We start from the raw sequence: 20943 nt of genomic DNA on the forward strand, positions 1-20943 counted from the left end.
TTTCAGTAGGAAGAAAAATCACATTTATTCAATTTATGGCAGCCGTACATAGGAGACTGAATTCTTACATTGTGGATACAAAGAAATGTGATTACATATAGGAGATTTTATTATTTGCTGTATCACTATTTAAGTTATTTAAGAGAGCAAAAATCTGAAAATCGATAAATATGTCACATAGGAGTTGAAACAACGACGATACCGTATCTTCTTTCTTTCTTACTCTTGTTCAACCTCCCCTTTTTCCGACATACACACCATTGCGAGAAGAGGAGGGAGATTGTTCAGATCGTACACTTGAAAGCTTACAAATGTGGGCATCCCTTGTCATAGGATCGGCTTGATGCAGGACCACCATAGAGACATCAGAGGACAATCACAAGACAACTGACAAACACCCAGTCCCTTGGACGGAAGATAAATTTCTACCCATGCCCATGCTGGGAAGCACACATGCTATCCATAGAACCACAACAACGGATAATTTTCACATGCTCAGTACCAGTATTCAATTACAGTGAATAGACAAACAGACGGACATAATAATCTATCTACTATAATTAGTACTGAATATATGAAAATTAGTAAACAAAATTTTGAAATAAACGCATTTAGTAACTCTCTGAAATCTACTTCAATGTGGGGAAATGTGCATACTGAGGTTCCGCAAGGGTCTATATTAGGGCCTCTTCTTCTTCTGATTTTTAAAGATTATCTTGGCCCCTTAACAAAAGAAGCAGATTATCCTATACTATTTGCAGATGACACAAGTTTAGTATCATAATCGAAGAGTGTGATCCCAAAACTCGCTCAGTCCATTTGGCCATTTTTATGAATTATACATACCGTCGTTGTTCCTCCAATAACTCCTATGTGCAAAATATACTATTTTTCAGTAGGAGGAAAAAACACATTTATTCATTCTATGGCAGCCGTACATAGGGGATTGTGGATTCTTGCATTTTCGAAACAAAGAAATATAATTACATATAGGAGATTTTATTATTTGTTGTATCACTATTTAACTCATTTAATAGAGCAAAAATCTGAAAATCGATAAAATGTGTCGCATAGGAGTTATTGCAGGAACAACGACGATATATATGAGCCGTTCAGAGCAGAGGTGGTGTAAGTCAATTTTGACTTACACCACTTTTGCTCTGAACGGCTCATATAAACTAGGTTAATGATTCGGTCGTTATTATACAAATTTAAATGACATGAATATATATATATATATATATATATATATATATATATATATATATATATATTGCCTGTAAATGTATATACGAAGAACAGAGAGATTGAGCGAGAGAAAAAAAAAACAAAGAGAAAGTAGGAATTATATTTTGTATATTATTTATTTGAGCCGTTCAGAGCAAAAGTGGTGTAAGTCAAAATTGACTTACATCACTTCTGTTTTGAACGGCTCATATATATATATATATATATATATATATATATATATATATATATATATATATATTTTAGATCTCTACCATTATATTTCAAGCTTCTTTTCTTCCAAAACAACGCCAATCCTTGCCTAAAAGTTTGTGTTATTGTGTATGTCGCTTGAAAACTCGCCCAGTCCGTAGACCCATGGATAAGAAAACTAGCTCAGTACTTTCATAAAAATAGACTGAACGCGTTTTGGGATCACACTCTCCAATTACAGACAATTTTGTCACATTGAAATACGAAATGGTACTGTATTCAATTACAGTAAATTGCATTAACTTCATAATGTTTGGAGATACAGTAAAAGTCGTTGAAATTAGTTCATTGGAAGCAACATTTTGTTTCTTTGTATATTTTTCCCCCCCATTTGATAAGATTCAAAGAGCTTTCTTTAAGCTCATTAACTCGTCTTTTATTGAGTCGAATGTTAAACTTAACACCTTTGTGTTGAACACATGTCCCTATTTTATTTCTTCAAATAATCATTATTGAAATTGTGAAACGATAATAATAGAATATAACATCATTATTTTTGTCACATTTTTTAACGTAGTCTTTTCTCATTTCTCTTCTTGTGACGTCATGGCTCGTGACACAATATTACAAAAAAAACTTTATATATGGTAAAGAAGAATGTGGCTAAGCAAGTGCATACTCTAAATTGGAATTAAAACATCGTAAAAAATTCGGTGTGGGATAAGTAAGTGGTGCAAGTACTTCAGTATGTTAAGTGGTGTTATCTTATCAAGCTAAGTCTACTTGACTCTCTTCAGTAATGCTGCTCTCTCTCCAGTGTAATTATATAGTGGACTGTGAAGAGGTAAAAAATTTTTTAATTTTCGTAATTGTGCTTTTAAAGTAGGGCGTGTACGTGAAATAGATAATCTCGAAATATCGTTTATATTAATTAATATTTATTCGGATGTGATAAGGGAGGAAAAATGGAATGTGTTTTAAATATTACTGATAAAGTCAGGAAAAATAATGTCATATTGCAGCCTGACTTATAGAGAGAAAATGAATGATAGTGTTTAAAGCCTATCAATAATAAATCAACTTCCAAAGAGAGTAAAGAATAAAGATACTGTCTAATACATATTATAGTATTATCGTTTTCGTTTCAATACAACCCAATAGGAGGCGCCAGGCGATATTAACGACGTTGAACATAGGTTGGACTGAAAAAGTAAGTAAGGAATTTGTTGAAGAAAGTCATTGTTCGGGTATATAAGGAACGAAGGTATTTGGGCCAAGGTGGGTGGATTTATAGCTTTTGCAATGATAACATCGTGTCTCTAGAGTGGTGTGCTATAATTTTTAGAATATTTTCAATTAAAGTACGTTTCTTCTTCCCGTGCGTGTGTGTGATACACGAGATCGAAGTTTTACCATAATTTTTATTATAAAAATTATATTGTTTTTAAGATTTCAGATAGCATTAAGTTTATGAAGTTAATACAATGTTTATTATGTATAAATATGACATTGACGTCAGAATTATTTCCATTTTTGTAATCTTTATTTTAATTACATCAGCCAAAACATTGCATTAATAGAAAGCAATTTTTGTTGCAGTTGCGCCGAATTAACAATAGAAATACTCTTCTTGCCAATGATCCTCGAAGTGTGCAGCATCGCTTAGCAACAAGTCGTATTCAGCAAGAGATAGACGAAGCCACCGAGCGAGAGAAGGAGCTGCGAGAGGCTGGAATGATACAGACTATGTCAGAGGAAACAGTTGATTCAAAGGTCTGTGCAAACAGGATGTAGGAAGTAGTTCAAAGCAAGAAATGTACTATGCACATATAGATTGGAAGCAAAGACTTCTCACATTTCATGATTTTATGGTCCCATATAATAAAACCACAATTTATATTGATGTTATGGAAATGGACTTCACTCTAGAATATGCCATTAGGAAAGTTCAGGATAACAGACAGGGTTTGGAATTGAATGGGTTACATCAGCTTCTTGTCTATGCAGATGACGTGAATATATTAGGAGAAAATTAACAAACGATTAGGGAAAACACGGGAATTTTACTTGAAGCAAGTAAAGTGATAGGTTTGGAAGTAAATCCCGAAAAGACAAAGTATATGATTATGTCTCGTGACCAGAACATTGTACGAAATGGAAACCTAAAAATTGGAGAGTTGTCCTTCGAAGAGGTTGAAAAATTCAAATATTTTGGAGAAACTGTAACAAATATAAATGACAGGGAAATTAAACGCAGAATAATATGGGAAATGCATGTTATTTGGTTGAGAAGCTTTTGTCATCTAGTCTGCTGTCAAAAAATCTGAAAGTTAGAATTTATAAAACAGTTATATTACCGGTTGTTCTGTATGGTTGTGAAACTTGGACTCTCACTTTGAGAGAGGAACAAAGATTAAGAGTGTTTGAGAATAAGGTTCTTAGGAAAATATTTGTGGCTAAGAGGGATGAAGTTATAGGAGAATGGAAAAAGTTACACAACTCAGAACTGCATGCATTTTATTATTCACCTGACATAATTAGGAACATTAAATCCAGACGTTTGAGATGGGCAGGGCATGTAGCACCCATGGGCGAATCCAGAAATGCATATAGAATGTTAGTTGGGAGACCGGAGGTAAATAGACCTTTGGGGAGGCCGAGACGTAGATGGGAGGATAATATTAAAATGTATTTGAGGGAGGGAGGATATGATGATAGAGAGTGGATTAATTTTGCACAGGATAGGGACCGATGGCGGGCTTATGTGAGGGCGGCAATGAACCTTCGGGTTCCTTAAAAGCCATTTGTAAGTAACTAAGTAAGTTATAGAAATGGAATTTTGAAAATAATGTTATAGAAATGAGCAAAACTGTCAAGAAATACGAATTTGGGCTGCAAATACAGTATTCCGCATTTGTTACATGAGGCAACACGTCATTCATAGAAAGTGGCATTTGATTTGTCATAATTTAGCGGAGAATTTTGGAATTCTATTTTTTTCGAATTAAGGGTAGATGGCGCTGCAGACAGATATTGTTGAACATAGCATGGCATTGCTAGAAATTGGTGAACGTGACTTTTGGTTTTAATAAGATGGTGTAAAGTGCCACACCACAAATAAAATGTACATACACAGGGGATTTTTCTGAGTGTCATCTCTACTGCAAATGCCGGATGGGCACTGGTTTCATACTCTGATCGCTATTTGATAAGGAAAGTTATTCTCCCAAGAGGACTTGAAACAGTGGTCATTCCATTTTGCTAGTTCTAAGCAAGATGCTTTAGACCACGCAGCTACTACGTGGGATTATCATGAGTAATCGTTTTCACAAATCTCCTGTCTTTTGACATCTAATATTAAGTAATACATCTGTTATTCCTTTCAAAATTGTGAATATTGCACATTCATCTTTTGCAGGTAACACGGTTCACAGATTTGGCAGAATTCGCCATAGAAGAACAGGATCGTAAGCTACACAAGTCTGTTTCGACGTCGCACATTCCTCAGTCCGTGGCAGAGACAGAAAACGCTGCTCAGAAAGCTACAAATAATGTTGTAACACCACCAGCACGTCCAACCATTGCACGGACTCTGTCCCAGAGCCCCAGTATTCCAGTACTAAGTCCACGCAAGTTTCCCAACACGATGGGTCAGAAGGGATTGATGCAGAGATTCCTTGCCACTCGGGGGAAGATGGGGACGCTCAGTTCCGGATTTGTCACCTCACCAACAAGTTCCAGCCCTGCACCAATTCCAGCAGCACCAGTTGCTGTCAACAAAGTGGTTGACGCACCGTCCATTGATGAACGACAGGTGAGTGAAGTCAGGAAAACATATTAATATGATATTCTTGTTTGTAACTGCCCTTTCTGGCTCAATTGGTAGACAGGTTGACTGACGCCTGTGGCGATTCAGTCCTGCAGTCTTGGAATTCTCTTCTTTATTTCGAAATTGTTTTGGTCACTCATCAACAAGTGAAAAAGAAAGCATTCTTCTTTAGAAAAAATGGTCAGGTCATGAAAGAATTTCATAAGTCGTAGAATTATCGAATCTGACTTTTAATATTCGTAAAATGTGTGAAGTATAAACGTAGAGTATTGTGATATCTTAAACAGATTTCGAGGTCATTACAATTGACTTTTGGCCAGCATCTCTGCTACAGAAAAAGTGGTGTACAGCAGTTGTATTCAGTCTTTTTTGCTAGCATACTCCCAAACTGCATTGCAATTATATAGGAATTTACAAAAGACTATGGTTAATGTTGTATTAAAAATGTTATTTTTTACTGCTGCTGCTGCCAACCAATAGTTATTGATGCAATAATAATAGTAACGAATTACGTAAATTACGTAACGTAAAATGTTACTCAAATAAGGCAAAACAAGAGTTGATATTGCATAAAAAACTATAATATTATGCAGGAATGAAATTACGAAGCGTGTTCTTAAAGTAAGTTCCAAAAGGGTGTAGTAAGTAAACTGGAAGATATTTACAAACCATTTTTGTTGCATTGTATTCCCCACACTTCAATTACTTCTCACCATAATCTCCACCATTATTGAGGCATTTATCGAGTCGTGGCACAAGTCTTTCTATCCCCTCATTGTAGAATTCGTCCGCCTGCGATGCGAACCACTCCCGGACTGCTGTTTTGACTTCGTCGCCATCAAAACGTTGACAAACAAGGAACTTCTTGAGGTGCAGGAAGAGGTGAAAGTCACTCGGAACCAAATCCGGGCTGTAGGGGGGATAGTCAATTTGTTCCCAGCCAAATTTCGAGATGAGATTTTGGATGTCACAAGCTGTGTGTGACCATCTCCTGACCATTCCATCACTAATAGCATCATCACCATACACCTCACAAAGCTGACAATGAATGTCAGCTGGTTTAATGTTTCTCGCATTCAAGAAACGGATAAGACTGCATCTCACAGTCGGCGGAGTGCTTGATTGCTTTAAACATTTCAATTGATTACAACTAACCACACACACGGACTGAAGCCCTGAAACTGCATGCACAGCTTGCCTGAGAACTGAAGAAGAAAACACTTATGTGCAAAATGATTGCAGCGATGCGACGGCTGTAATTGAAAATGGAACTTACTTTAAGAACACGCCTCGTATTATCAAGAAGTATAATAAAGTAAAAACCTATGTCAGCATTTTTAGATACGTAATCAGTGAGATGCATACCCCTTGAGACAGCCCTGCACCCTGGGAGTACGCGTACCATAGATTGATTACTGCTGGTTTACAGCATGCAATCTATGTGCAAGAATTTCTCCTGAAGTATGAATTCATTTCTTTTTTTTCATATTCAGTATGAAAAATAATTTTTACTAAAAATGAATATGATTTCCTTAAAAAAGGGGGGGGGGGGAACAAAATTTCGATGTATTGAAAATGGGTTCTGAACTGTGTTTTTACATTTTCTTTCTTTTTTCTTTGGACAAAAGTGTACGGTAGTAATGAAGTGGTATGATTAATGTCTTAACTAAAAATTGAATCTGTAATGTGAAAGCCCATAGAGGATCAAGGCCGACAAGCTAATTGCAGGTCTCACGTCTCTATGTCTCGGTAGAAGTAAACACTCTTCTAACTGGTACAGATGTGAAGTGTGGTTAGCATGGTGAGTCCCCCAACCATTACACCTGCTTTCGAAATCGTACGTTTTTTACAGAAAATTTAGTAGGCATACATGCTTTGCTGTTTCCATAATGATTAATGATTACAGTAAAACCCCATTTTAACATTTTGTTTTATCAGAACACACAGGATGGAGAAGAAAGGGAGAATGGTGATGTCCAGAAAGGAGTGTTCCGGCGAGGAGGATATATTTCAGCCGAAGAGAAAATACAAGTTGAGTTACAGGAGATGCAGAAACGTGAAGAAGAATTGAGGTAAACTTCATTGTCATGAAATTTTATATTTTCCCTTATCATAGGCCTACATATTTATATATACTAACATCATGATATGATATATATATGATATGATATATTTATTCATCTATCATATATCTGTAAGACAGACCTGTTACAATTCTATATTACCCCAGAGTTGGCTTACTTTACAATTTTAATCACCTATGCCAAGTCTCACAACTAAAAAAAAATAAACAAAAGCAAAACAAACAGAAAAAACACACTACAAGATCAATTTAATACAAAATTACTTTTAACTTTCTCTTCCCGTTTCATCTTCACTAACATTAAAAATTTGCCCAATTTATTTAACTCTCTTATATAGTTATATTATATATTTTCTTATATGCTACATATCTATTCATATTCAAAAATTTATTATTTATCCACTTTTCCTTTTATTGACTGTTACTTGACATTCTAATAATATATGGAACACGTCTTCTCCCATGCCGCAAATGGGGAGATATCCTTCTCTATGGTACCCATCCTGTTTTTCAATTTCCATATTCCTAGTCTCCACCAAGCTAAGCCCATCCTCACTTTCCTATTATTTATTCTGACATATTCTTATTCCCATGACGTTTTAATGACCTTATAGTTACTTAATGTTCTTAATTCGTTGAGATTTTGATATAATTCCTGTCTCGTAGTTTCATTACACCTCTCTTTTACGATTTTACAAATTACATTTAAATTCATTACTCCAATTTCCTCCCATAACCATCTTAGACCTAACCTACTCACCTTGTTCTTTAAATCTTCTAGCCAATTGGATTTCAAATTCGTGTCCCGAAGAAACTGCAAACACTTCTTTTCAATAACACTATCATCCTCCTCCATAATATGACCTAAGAATTTTATTTTCCGTACTAGTATCATTCTCGTAATACTATCTACCTCCATTTCGAATCTAGCAGCTAGGTTAGAGGCATTCCATGGGATTCCTAGAAATTTCTTATAAAATTTAGATCTAATTCTGTATACTAACTTAATGATAACGAGTAATGGTAATGGAAACATGAAGCGCCAACTCAGGGAAATCTGTTGCCAAATTCTCGAAGTTCTTTGAAGTTCTGAAATTAAATTACAGTTAAATGCAAGAACTCACTTCCATTGCGAAACATTGGTGAAACAGTCTTGTTGAGATTAAAAAAAGCAAAACAGCTGAAAAAAATCTTCATAATGTTACTTGTTCCCTCACCCCCCCAATGCTCCATATCCCTCTCTTTCCCCCTCTACCCCTTTCTCGCACTTCTTTCATTTGTCGAACTGTTCGCGTATAGTGATACTGATATTGTAACTTAAAATTTAAATATATAGTGAGTCTTGGCGAACATCCTAGTGTTTCTGTCTGCCGATCAGCAACAGGTCCCCCTGGTGCTTCTGCTGCTTGCAGCCACGAACTTAAAGTGCTTCGCCAGATTAAAACTTAAATACTGTGTTATATTAATAACATTTGTACATCTGGCCGTAGAATTATTGGAAAGGGGTTATGGACTACGTCTTGCTCCCCTGATCTAATACAGTGTGGCTTTTATTTCTGGGGAGAACTGAAAAAGAGTGTGTATGCAAATAATCCTCATATGCTGGATAACAGTCAAACAAAAATTCATACAATTAATGTGAAGGAACTGATGCGTATGAATGATAGTTTCTTAAAACTATGCGAATTATGTATCACACTAGATAGGCAGCACATCCAGCAGCTACTGTGAGGATGGTGAATACTAGAGAGCTGCAAAATAGCACTTTGGACCAGTTAGAGAACATTCGTCAAGGTCGGGCATCAGACCGAATATTCGATTTTCAACCGGTTACCCCTTATGTTTTGCAGGATAAATAGAACACCAGGTGCATTTCATCATACATGAAACTGTTGTTTTCTGAGTACACAAACGGAGTAACAATTGAAGAAAATTTACTTTATCTTATTAAAAAATGTGTTTGCTTGATATAGGTCTACAATTATTGATTGGACACTTTAATACACTTATCTTCATAACTAATACATAAATGAACAAATGGACATTGGTAACAACAAATGAAATAAATACAAAGCAGAAAATGAAATCTGGTGCGTAAAAAAAAAAGTGCAAGAATAAAATAAATTACAATTACTTAATAAAGAGAAGCGCAAATAAATACATAGGCCTACATTCTAGTGTAATATTTATATTTTAAACTCAAAATGCATACCTCTAAAACAATAGTTATTAATATATAATCCCTTTTAATTACTCTAGAGAGCTGCATTATTTCATTAATAAATAATTTTTTGAAGAACATAGAGGTCACCCTACCCCATTATCTTCTGGCCTAGTTGCCTCATAAGTGGTGCCTTCTTGGTATCACCTGTGAGGTTCAGACCTGTCTTCGGACAGTTGACTAAACAACAAGAGTGTTGTTAAAAAAATACTCTGAAGCTCAAATGCTTGTATTTTCATGAAGCATGTTGTTGCCCTGAAAGTACCCAACTGTAATACCTGGACTGGATGAATGAATCTATGAATGAATCAACTAATGCATCTGTTAACCAATCAATGAATCAATCAGTGAATCAATTAATGAATCAATCAATCCACACATACATGAATGAATCAGAGTATGAATGGATGATGAATGAATCGACTGACTGACCTGACCTGACCTGACCTGACCTGACTGAGGAAAAATTATCAATTGAATGATAGGCCTACACGATGAACGCATCCTTGCAAGGGCTCTTGTAACTCCTGCATGGCTCAATGTGGTCTACCTTTGCCGTCCGCCCACAAAGAGTGAGAAACAACTCGAATATTCTATAAACCGAACCTGAGACACTCCGCGAGGTGGGAGAGCTTTGCATACTGACTATAGCACCAGGCATTCAATATCAATATATAATTTCTATTTTTCGTAACCAGTTGTGCACGACTCTGGTGAGTACTGAATGTTATTTATATAACATAGTACGTAAGTTTTAATCCGTCAAAGCACCGTGGGTTTGCGGATGCAAGCAGTGACGGGAGCATGTGGGGGGGGGGGGATATGCTGCTGGTCGACCAACAGAAACACCGGGAACGTTCGCTGGGACTCACTGTATATATTGGCTTAATGAAATTTGTAATTTTGGAAATCCTGTGTAAATGCATAATAGTACATTTGTCTAGAGAAGTTAACTGTCGTAAGCTCGCATCTGTATGTGGCTACTGCATTGACTTGAAGCTGAAAACGTGGGTAAAATTTACAGGGAATCAAAAATAAATGTTTGGTGGACAAAAGTTATTAATTAGGTATTTTCGCTACCCCCTTAAACTCTGCCTGTCTTGTCAAAATGTGCAACATGTCATTATCTGGCACATAGAAGGAGCAACATATTTTAAATTAAACCTGAAACAGACTCAGACAGGAAGATAGCCAAAGAGAATAGTTTGTATGATTGTCAAAATTACTGTAGTTTATTATGTTTAAATACCCCATTTTTCTATCGTCCTCAGACTTCTAATGGTTTCTATGTTCACTATTGGACTCTAGATTCGCGGGTACAAATGTGGCCTAGGGCGATTGATTTTTAAAGGCTATAAAAATCCTTAGTGGCCCCTGTAGAAAGAAAGTGATTGAGGATTCTAGGCAAAATTTTCCGGTCATTTCTCGCCCACTTCAAAATTTGGAGATAGTGCATTAAGTCCATATTAGTGACATAAGTGCATGTAGGACTGTCCATCTACCTCCATTCACCTGTAATCTGTACCATCCATATTCCATTTTCCTATTTTTAATTACTTTATTTTATAAAGCTTTATTAACTGAGGTGGTTATCTAGCACCTGAGTGAATTGCAAGGTGTTAATACCAGCAAAATGAGTCCAGGGTCCAGCACTGAAAATTACCCAGCATTTGTTCTTAATGGGTTGAGGAAGAACTCCGGAAAAAATCTCAACCAGGTAACTTGTTTCAACCAAGATTTGAACCACGATCAGGCATGCTGTTACTTCATAGCGGTAAATGTTTTTCTCTTTATCACATGATTAAGAACATCATAAAATAGATTAATATATCGGAATTGTTGCAGAGATGAATATCATTCAGATCCTGTGTTCGTTGCAGTAGCATAACAAACTGAAAATGCAAATTCGCAACCAAAAAATGATTTTTCCTACAAAGGTTGAAGTTAAATTTGGCACAAATTCTCTTCCAAGTATTTTAGTACAGATATCTGGACAGATGTGAAAATGTTCATGTAATTAACTGTCTACTGACATGCATTCACATATAAAAATATATTACTAAGAATTTATTTTTTGTACGCAGATTGCAGCGTGCTCGAATGTTTGCACGGTCTCAACCAAATCTGTTGTGTATTGGAGACGATGATGAAGAAGAAAATGATGCATCAGACAGAGACATGGAAAACCACACTCCTCTTCGTAGTGCTCTGTCCAATCCTAACCTACTGGATTCTGAGACAACCCCTAATGGGGACAGTGATACATCATTAGACAAGGTTTGTTCTTTATACAACCATAGTACAATGTAGGTAGTTGATTGAAGGTGACTTAATATGTAATACTGCTGGAAGACTAGAGTGTGAAAGGGAACATTGTGTTTGGGTAAAGTTGTCGGCTGTGGAGCCATTTTTTCTTCTCCAGTGGAGTATCTTCATTGCACACAGAACCTCTTTCCCAAGTGATTCCCACTCGTTGTAGATTGTACATAGATGTTCGTCCAAGCACTCGTGACCAGTCTCCAATTCAAGAAGTGCTACTGCTGTTTTTCTTGGTAGATGTTGCGTATTCCAGACTCCTCTCTCTGTATGTTGATATTTCTTGTTCAATAGGTCTCCCTTTGTTACATTTCTTTCTGTTGTGGTGTACTTGTTTTAATTCACATACCAGTAATCTTCTTTCAAATTACTACATATTTGAAGAGTACACGGATAAAACCTGGTAAGTCACGTTTCACTGTTTTACAGGAGAGCAAGCAAGTTAAAAGTTTCCAAGACCCATTATATTTCTATTGTCTTAGGGTTATCATTCTTCTAAATTTCTTTAGACTAATTAGGTTGTTGTTGTGCACAGTTAAACTATACAGATCTACACTACCTAAGCTATTACACGACATCTATAACATAAAATCGATAATTTTGGATTAAGGCGTTTTTTCTTGTGCTTTTCATTTGTTTTGGTGGTTTTTGAACAGTTTTGGAACTTCTCTTTGCTAAATTAGTCTCCCTGCTCATTTACGAACTATATAACATATGAAGGAACTTATTGTAATATCTCTTTCCTTTACTATCAGAATTTTGTTCGTAGATATTATTTCTTGGATAAGCCTTGAAGTTGTTTGGTTGTAAACAGTTAAATGCTTCTATTGCTGCTCTCTGAATCCAGTATTACTATTTTCTTTCTTACACTGTGTCTGTAGAGTAATTGTTAAGGCCAGAAGTTCACCTTCGAGGTTTGTTGAGCGTGGTCCAAGTGGTATATATTGTGAGATGATTTCGTTCTTGATCTTGCCCCATCTTCTTTATTCCTTATGTACTGGTAACAATTCTTTTTATACATTCTCATCTGCTCTTCTTGTGGATACGCCGTATTTATGGTTTCCAAGGATTATTGCAATATTCTGACTGGTAGGTCTGATGATTTATGAGCCTGTTCTGAAATTGATAGTTGATAGCTTATACCAGTACAGTCTACAGGATTTGTAGGAGAAGCATTAGGTACAATTTTATAGTGTATTAGGTGAGAAGAATATAGGAGTTCTCTGATGCATTAAGAGTTTCTGATGAGTTTTTAAAAAGTTCATGCTAAGTCAAGCGTATTGTTTACGTGAGCCTAAATTTTCGTATAGTTGGATGACTTGCAGCTCTTGCGGTCATTTCTGAGTAGGGAAATTCCTGTGATTGTTGTGGGGGTGGTCTTGACTGCACCACTACCCAGGGCTAGATATTATTTGAAATACGAAGGTTGGTCAAATGAAAACAAGAAATCGGCTGCCAACAGTTAGGTTACGCACTACCATGGGGGAAAGTTTTGGAGTTGATCCTACTGATTGAGAGCTCTATTGACCGAGGTTGGCCAACATGCATGTACAGGGAGAGATGCGCAACAACAAGACTAAGATAGTGTTCACAGTAACGGGAGGGAGTGTTCAAGTTATCGCAGCTTAGTGTGGTGCAGTTTCTAGCCGCCAAAGGCGTTTCAGCAATTGAAATTCATAACCGTATGAAGAAGGTGTACGTGGATAACTGCATGTCGCGTGTCAGAGTGTATGAGTGGACAAAGCGACACCACTGGAGGATGACCTGCGCCCTGGCCAGTTTCACACAGTCATCACAGAAGAAAATGTTGTTGCAGCAGACAATCTCATCCAAGCAGATCGGAAGTGTACAGTGAACGAAGTGGCTTAGAACCTGAATATCAGTTATATATGTGCAGACTCAATAATCCACGACTGATTGAAGTACTGTAAAGTGTGTGTTAAAATGTCTTACAGGTGAGCAGAAAAAACACTGAATGAGACTGAGTTTGCAACATCTGATGTGTTATGAACAGGAGGGGGAGGCTTTCTTGGAATGTATTGTGACAGTGGATGAAACATGGTGCAAGCACTACGAACTGCAGAGCAAGTGACACGGCATGCAGTCATGCCCAAAAAAGTTCAGAAATTTCACAACTGCAGGCAAGGCGATGCTCATGCTGTTTCTTGACTCAGAGGGTCCATTACTCTGCCACTTCATAGAGAGAGGAGAATTCTATCACCTCCGCTCGATACTCCAAAATCCTCTGTATTGAATTGCGTCATGTCGTCAAAAACAAGCGACCTGGACATTTTTGTGAAGGTGTCATTTTTTTACACGACAATGCGCGACCACACACAGCTCGGCACACCATGGACACCATTTGGGACCTGCGCTGGGAGGTGCTCGAACATCCCCCTTACAGCTCGGACTTGTCACCTTGCGACTTTCAGATTTTCGGCAAGCTCGAAAGTGACCTGAGAGGGTACCGGTTTGCAATGGACGGTAATGTGATTGAGGCAGTGCACCAGCAGCCAAAAGACTTTTATGAACAAGGTATCAAAAATTTGGTGAGCAGGTGGGATAAGTGCCTAAACACTGGTGGAGTTTATTTTGAGAAATAAAATTCCTCTGCAGAGAAAAAAAATTATTTCTCGTTTTCATTTGACTGACCCATGTAAATTTATATTTTGTGATTTGAAAGGGTTTTCGGAAGTATTTCGTGTTTGTTATTTAAATATATAAAAATGATCTATTTTGTACTGTATGTAAAATATCGGTACTCAAAATACTTTTTTTCTTTCAAGTTCTGATTCTACGGAATTTAAAATTTGTCACTCTGGGTGCTATGTCCATCAACAGACCACATTGATTTCTCTCAAAAATAGGTTAAATATAGTGTCATCTAGAAGTCCATGCCATCTCTTCAACGTCATTCCGTCTCTACTGTTCACTGTCATCCAGATTTAAAGCAATGTTCGATCAGGTCCCAGAAGCAAATGAAGCTATTTTGGCAGCATGTTTCCATTCATCATTTAAGATGAGCCGACACCCTGACACTGTCTCGTCAAAGGATGAGAGGATACAAAATGTGTGTGTAAAATCAGCTCAGCAGTTCTCTGCTGCACATATGGTCATTTCAGATGACGAATACAATGAAAGAAATATTTATGTTCTCAACTCAACATTGAAAAAATAAAAAGAGTTGCTTACTATGGAGTATGAGCTCGTATGAATTTTTTTAATGACAAAAGGAAAACCCCCGTCAGTCTAGACAAATTATCCAGTAGTGGATATCAAGTGCAATAAAAGTTTGTGTTCCTCTATGCCTGTAGAAAAACTGTTCTCTTATGAAGGATTTATATGTACGGCCTACTTCTACCAGCAAGAGAAATTTTATCTGATGAAGTTTTTGATCATTTTTAAGGGTATGGTAGTTGATCACGTTTAGGATAATTTAACTTCTGATTGGAAAAAAGGTAGAATGTCCAAATACCCTGTTCAGTAAAACGTTAAGAAACTTGTTAGCGAAAAATATTTCGCTCCAGTTTGTTTCCAGTAGTTCAGTAAATATGCTAATATTTTAGATTTTTAATAACTGTATAAAAATAAAAATTTTCTCACAGGAACATTTTATTTTACATATTGTAGAAAACTGCACAAATTGTACAGTAATATGTAGGCCTACCTAATTTATAGTTTTCATTGGCCATATTGATAAAAAAAAACACATCATGAGGTTAGTTTTCACTATTTCAAACATGACCCATCTAAACCAGGATTAGAGCTTTGCTTGATGTTTTTGTAAAATTCCTGGTAGCACTGGGAGTATATTTAATGTATTACGAATTCTCACAAAATATGTGTACACCAAAGTGAACTTCAAACTCGATTGAATCAAGATACGTTGGAACCCGGAACTTTGTACAGGACACATCACAGCCAAGGTCGCTTGCGCAGCACACAATTTTGCCGCCACTTGGCCCATAATACAAGCATTCCTCGTAAAATTAACTATCTGTATATCTACCTCGATGGTCTCTCCTCTTTTGTGGAGAACATAGGAGGAACTGAAATATGGCATTCCTGAATAATTTTTTTATTTTCCCGAATCAGTGTTACTCACATACAAACTACATTATGGTGTTGTATGCCCATACTGTCAAATGCTCAAACGAGAGAACATAGCTACACAATATTTTCTTATGCTTAAATGTACTAGTCAACAATAGAATAATGACAAAGCTAATTACAAAAAGTAAAATATATATATATATATATATATATATATATATATATATATATTTGTTGAGTGTATTTTTTTGTTTTGTTCTTTTTCTTGGGGGAGGGAGGATCACTACAAGAAAATAGAAAGTAGGATATGGTATACTCATGTTACAGGAAATTGGGTTTGGTGCTTTCACTGGAAAAATGTACCAGTGGCCTACATACATTTTTGTGTGCCATTTCTTATCTTTAAATTGGACAATGAAATGCTTGAATTTCTTGACCTTTGTTATCATTCTATTCAAATTTTATCGTTTTATTACTTTCGTTGCAGCCATCCTTGAGGAACATCAGGAAACGAAGTGCTCTGATTGCACAGTGGGAAAACATGATTCAGCAAAACATCGAACATTGATCATCCAGAACAGACAGACAGATTTGTTGGTAATGGTTGTTATTATTATACTTGAGTAGTAATTAATTAGATTAGGTTAATTGTATTTTTGTGTATATACTTTAGACACACCCATATCTTCTTGCTTTCTCTTATTTATCTTAACTTAGTGTCTTTTAGCATTGGGAGGTTTTGGCAAATTCCTCCACTATAGAGCTACTATATTTTAGAATTGAAAAGTGGGGAAATTCAGAACAATTCGTATTTATTACATCTACAGAAGTTTATATACTTACTGCTGTCTCGAACTTTATTAAAGATATCTCTCTCCTACATTGCCATCGTAGTATTTACTTTTTCTTTATATATAAAGTATATATGTATATTTTAAGCTAAATATTTATCTACATACCTGGAAATTTGCAGTTATTTCATAATTACTTTCATTGCCAATGTTGTAGGTACATATTTCTGTGTATGCGTGACTAGGTCAGTGCTTTAGTTTAAAAAGAATATTTTCTGTAGTGTCAGATGTCTGCATGTTTTTCCTACTTGTTGAGAGCCCAAAGTAGTCCCCGCCCAGAGATCCGATTGGGGGGACTATTTTATCTCCGGAACATTTTACCTTGAACTTAATTGTAGCTTGTAGCCATTTTGAAATGAGCACCAGTTTCATGTTTTGGCAAATACCAAGTATTCTCCTTAGCTCATCAAATACCAGCGGTTTCACTTCTGTTGAATAATGAACCCTTCACGTCTACAGCTACGAGGCCATCCAGAAAGTGATTTTCCCTGGGGCAGTTTATAGAAAAAAGCACAATTGCATGGAAATATTTATTGAAACAGATACAGCAATTGTTGCGCTATTTGTCAACATTTCTCCCACTGGAACTGAGCCATTTGTCATACCATGGGATCAATTGTTGTGTCGAAGTCAGCCACCTCAGATCGGAACCTGCGTTTGAATGCGTCTGCACTTCTATCGATCCCACGATATGAGAAATGTCTCAGTTCCGATGGAAAATATGTTGAAAAATAGCTCAACAATTGCTGTGTCTGTTCCAATAAATTTATCCAATGAAATTGTGTTTTTTTCTGTTAACGACCCCTGACGAACTTATTTTTTTACGGCCCTTGTAATTGCGGTCAAGTGGCCAAAATTTGTATAAGCATTTCTTTTGACATTATTAACATGGTGGAAAAAAAAAATGTAACTTTTTTTTATCTGTCCATCAGAACGTTTGCTTGTGAGCTATAACAACCAACCAACCAACCAACGAGATTTCTGTATGTTCAGTGCTCATTCAAAGATTAAAATTGAATCACTGCTGTCGTTAGTGGCTAATGTTCTAACCTGCAACTTGGTTGTTTATTACAGTACATTGAAAGTCCGAGGTAAAATAACTTTTTTGCCTACTGGACTTTGCTGTACTACGGTACCTGTAAGAAGTTTGGTAACTTAATTGTTTAGACTTCTGTAAAATAATTGTAATGATTTTGATCGAATAAAATGTTTCAATCTTTCCTCTGAGAGAGATAAATATAGGTTTTGAATAATTGGTGATATACTTGTACCGATACACTACGTAAATGTTTAATTTTTGTTTCAGAGTGTGCATTAGAAGAGGACGGATATGGGAAAAAGATGTTGCAATGGAATATGTAGAAATTGGATCAAAGAAATGAACATACTGCAGTTTTACTAATTTAAAATGTACTGTCAACAGAATGTTACATTATTTTCTTTTGTAGTTGTCAAAATGAAGTTACATTATCAAAAGATAGCATTGAATAATCATTGTTTGCAGAAAGTACACAGAAGAACATTGTTTTCTGAAGGGACAAAGTCTAATGTTTCTTAATTAAATTACATTTATTCTTGTATAATGGTGCTAAGAAGTTACATTTGTCGGAAGTTGCAAGTCTTGTTAAATGTGAGGTAGAAATTGTTTGAATCTGTGAAAAGTTGTCACTCAGAAGAGGACAGGCTAGATATCGCTGGACAGTTAAACTGTAATTATATGCACAAAATTGGATATGTATGAAATCAGAGCTTCTGGGAACTGTTGTTGACTGTGAAGTCAGTACTTGGCTCATGAAGTTATGAAAGAACATTCTCCGTATTTTTATATGAGGATAATATAAATAAATTCTTGTCGCTGGTATAGACGTTAGCTTTAATTAATAGTTCGTTCTACTTACAACTTTCATGGTTCTGTGTTAAAGATTTACTTTCTTCCTCGTAACAGAAACATTAATCACATTCATTAAAAATCAGATTTGTGTCCAGTGACAAAGTTAACTAGAATTTGTAAATAAATAATAAAAGAAATAGTTGTGGGCTATTTAATATGACTGATTAATGGATGACCTTCCTGTGGTTCTAAACTGAAATCATACAGGATATTTATTTAAACCATCGACGTCGCTTTCAGTCCTCTCGAAATTCGGAATGCAATGCTAAACTGAATTTCAGAAATGACAAATATGAAGTCCTTATTACGAGGTTTCAGTTGTGGCCAAGGTTTCTGCAGTAAAATGAACAAGACAAGTTCTGAATGATGACTTAATGTCGAAGGCAAGGAGAGATTCAGTGCAATACAATTTTTAGAGAAAGATGAAGGTACTTCACCGCTGTTCATAGAAAGTAGTAGGCATACATGTCACGTGAAGTATTACTAATGCACTTTGTGGCATTCTCAAGTATTAAATCTGAGATAATAAATTTTCTGTTTTCTCAGAGACCTCAAACTTGTTAATCGCAAATAGTGACAATTTTATCGTTGTTCAAATCTCATTTTCAGTTCAGCTTTCATAAACAGGTATTTATTGAAAAAAAAAATATATATAGAAATATTTCTATTATTTTTGTATGATAACTTGTGTAAAGGATATTTTCATATTACAGTTACTGCAATGTGGTTCCACTGAGCATATATGTACCGATATTGAAGTTTTTGAGTTGTTTATTGAGACTGAAATACTTATGAACAGAACATTCTTCAACAAAGTGCCTTGTAACGAAGTTAAATGTACGGTACTCTATACAGAAGATTTCGCAGTAACTTCAAAATTTCTAATTTTGTGTTCATTCCGAAGTGAATAACAGATTTAGCTACATTAGAACAAATCTGTATACAGCCGAAGAAATGTATGGTACCGTAGCTAAATTGCAGCTGAACAGGGCACTTTTCTCTTAAGTCCTTATGTTGAAGTTTACTGAAATTATGCAAAAAAAAAATTAACTTGTTAAAGTATTCCAAGAAGAGAAAATAATATTCATTGGAAGTAACATTCCAATAATATGCTTGAAACCAGGACACAGTATCTGATAATTGAATATTTATGTAATTTACTGGTTAAGCTGAAGATAGAATTTGGTATACGAAACATAATTATTTGGAGTTTAACATTAGCAGACATTTTCATTTGTGTAGTAATGTGTATAATAATTAGTTAAATGGGTTCTTATATTTTGCATACTATTTAAGTCCATTACCAATTCTGTTTTCTGGACAGTGAACATTGAATAATCATTTGCCTATTTTCGCATACTGTATATCTTAAGTGTTGCATTCATGCAAGCAAATTGCTTGTCTCAGAACAGTCATTGATTTTTATTTCAAGTTTGGTGAGGAGTAGCTCAGTGAAACTGTAAACTTAATTTCGTTTGTTTGTGAAAGCAGCCTGATATATATTGTGTGTCTGCCATTGAATATTTAATACAGAGAGAAACGAACTATAGAAAACTGGCAATGATATTGGTTACTGGATTAGAGAAGAGCTTGCTGTGGCCTGGTTTTCATGCCTCATAAGGGTTTGCCAGTGCTTGTCTTTTGAGTTTGAGAACATCCACTGTGTTCTTATTACTAAATTTGGCCAATGGATTATTTTTCAGTATGAAATATATCTTATAGTTATATTTTAATACTTCTGCCTATTTACTACAGGAGTGAACAGGCTAAATGTACGTATTCCATGGTACATTAATGATTAGTAGGCCCTATTTAATTTATCTGTGCCTGTTTACATATGTATCATTAATTTGTGAACAAGTATACTATGCTATTATAACAAAGATACTTTTCAATATTATTAATAAAGATAATTTTAAATAAAACATATAATTTCTATGTTGGTACTGGGTTCCTTCGTGTGTTAAGGGGAGAGGATGGTATTTTTGATGAAAAATTACTAAATTTTCAAAAAAGAAAATATTCTTTAAAATACTCTGTGATATATGTGGATTGCCATTTTTAAATTTATGGATTTTTAAATCACTCTCCCACTTTTATTGTTGTTTCCGGTAAATTAAATTTTCAAAAAATTGTTTTTTCTTTAAAATGCCCTTTGATATGTGTGGAATGCATTGCATAACATTTTGTGGGTATTTGTGCCCTTATCGGATGTTGAGATGTCATTTTTAAACTTCCTGCGCTATGGATTTTTAAATC

The 20943-nt window shown here is 35.5% G+C and overlaps 1 protein-coding gene across 4 annotated transcripts in view; it reads left to right on the forward strand.

The window, feature by feature from the left end:
- Positions 1-20616, forward strand: part of mdu (meduse) — a 518612-nt gene extending 497996 nt beyond the window's left edge. For 3 of the 4 annotated variants that reach the window (XM_069837376.1, XM_069837373.1, XM_069837374.1), the window contains 6 exons: positions 3040-3213; positions 4859-5254; positions 7208-7341; positions 11658-11850; positions 16430-16539; positions 18100-20616. In XM_069837376.1, coding sequence (XP_069693477.1) covers positions 3040-3213; positions 4859-5254; positions 7208-7341; positions 11658-11850; positions 16430-16510 — 978 coding nt within the window. In that variant the 3' untranslated portion in view covers positions 16511-16539; positions 18100-20616. The remainder of the gene's footprint in view (positions 1-3039; positions 3214-4858; positions 5255-7207; positions 7342-11657; positions 11851-16429; positions 16540-18099) is intronic. The other variant, XM_069837375.1, reaches the window with a different exon arrangement.
- Positions 20617-20943: the final 327 nt, after the last annotated feature.

This window comes from Periplaneta americana, chromosome 10 (genome assembly GCF_040183065.1).
Source record: "Periplaneta americana isolate PAMFEO1 chromosome 10, P.americana_PAMFEO1_priV1, whole genome shotgun sequence".
Lineage (NCBI taxonomy): Eukaryota > Metazoa > Arthropoda > Insecta > Blattodea > Blattidae > Periplaneta > Periplaneta americana.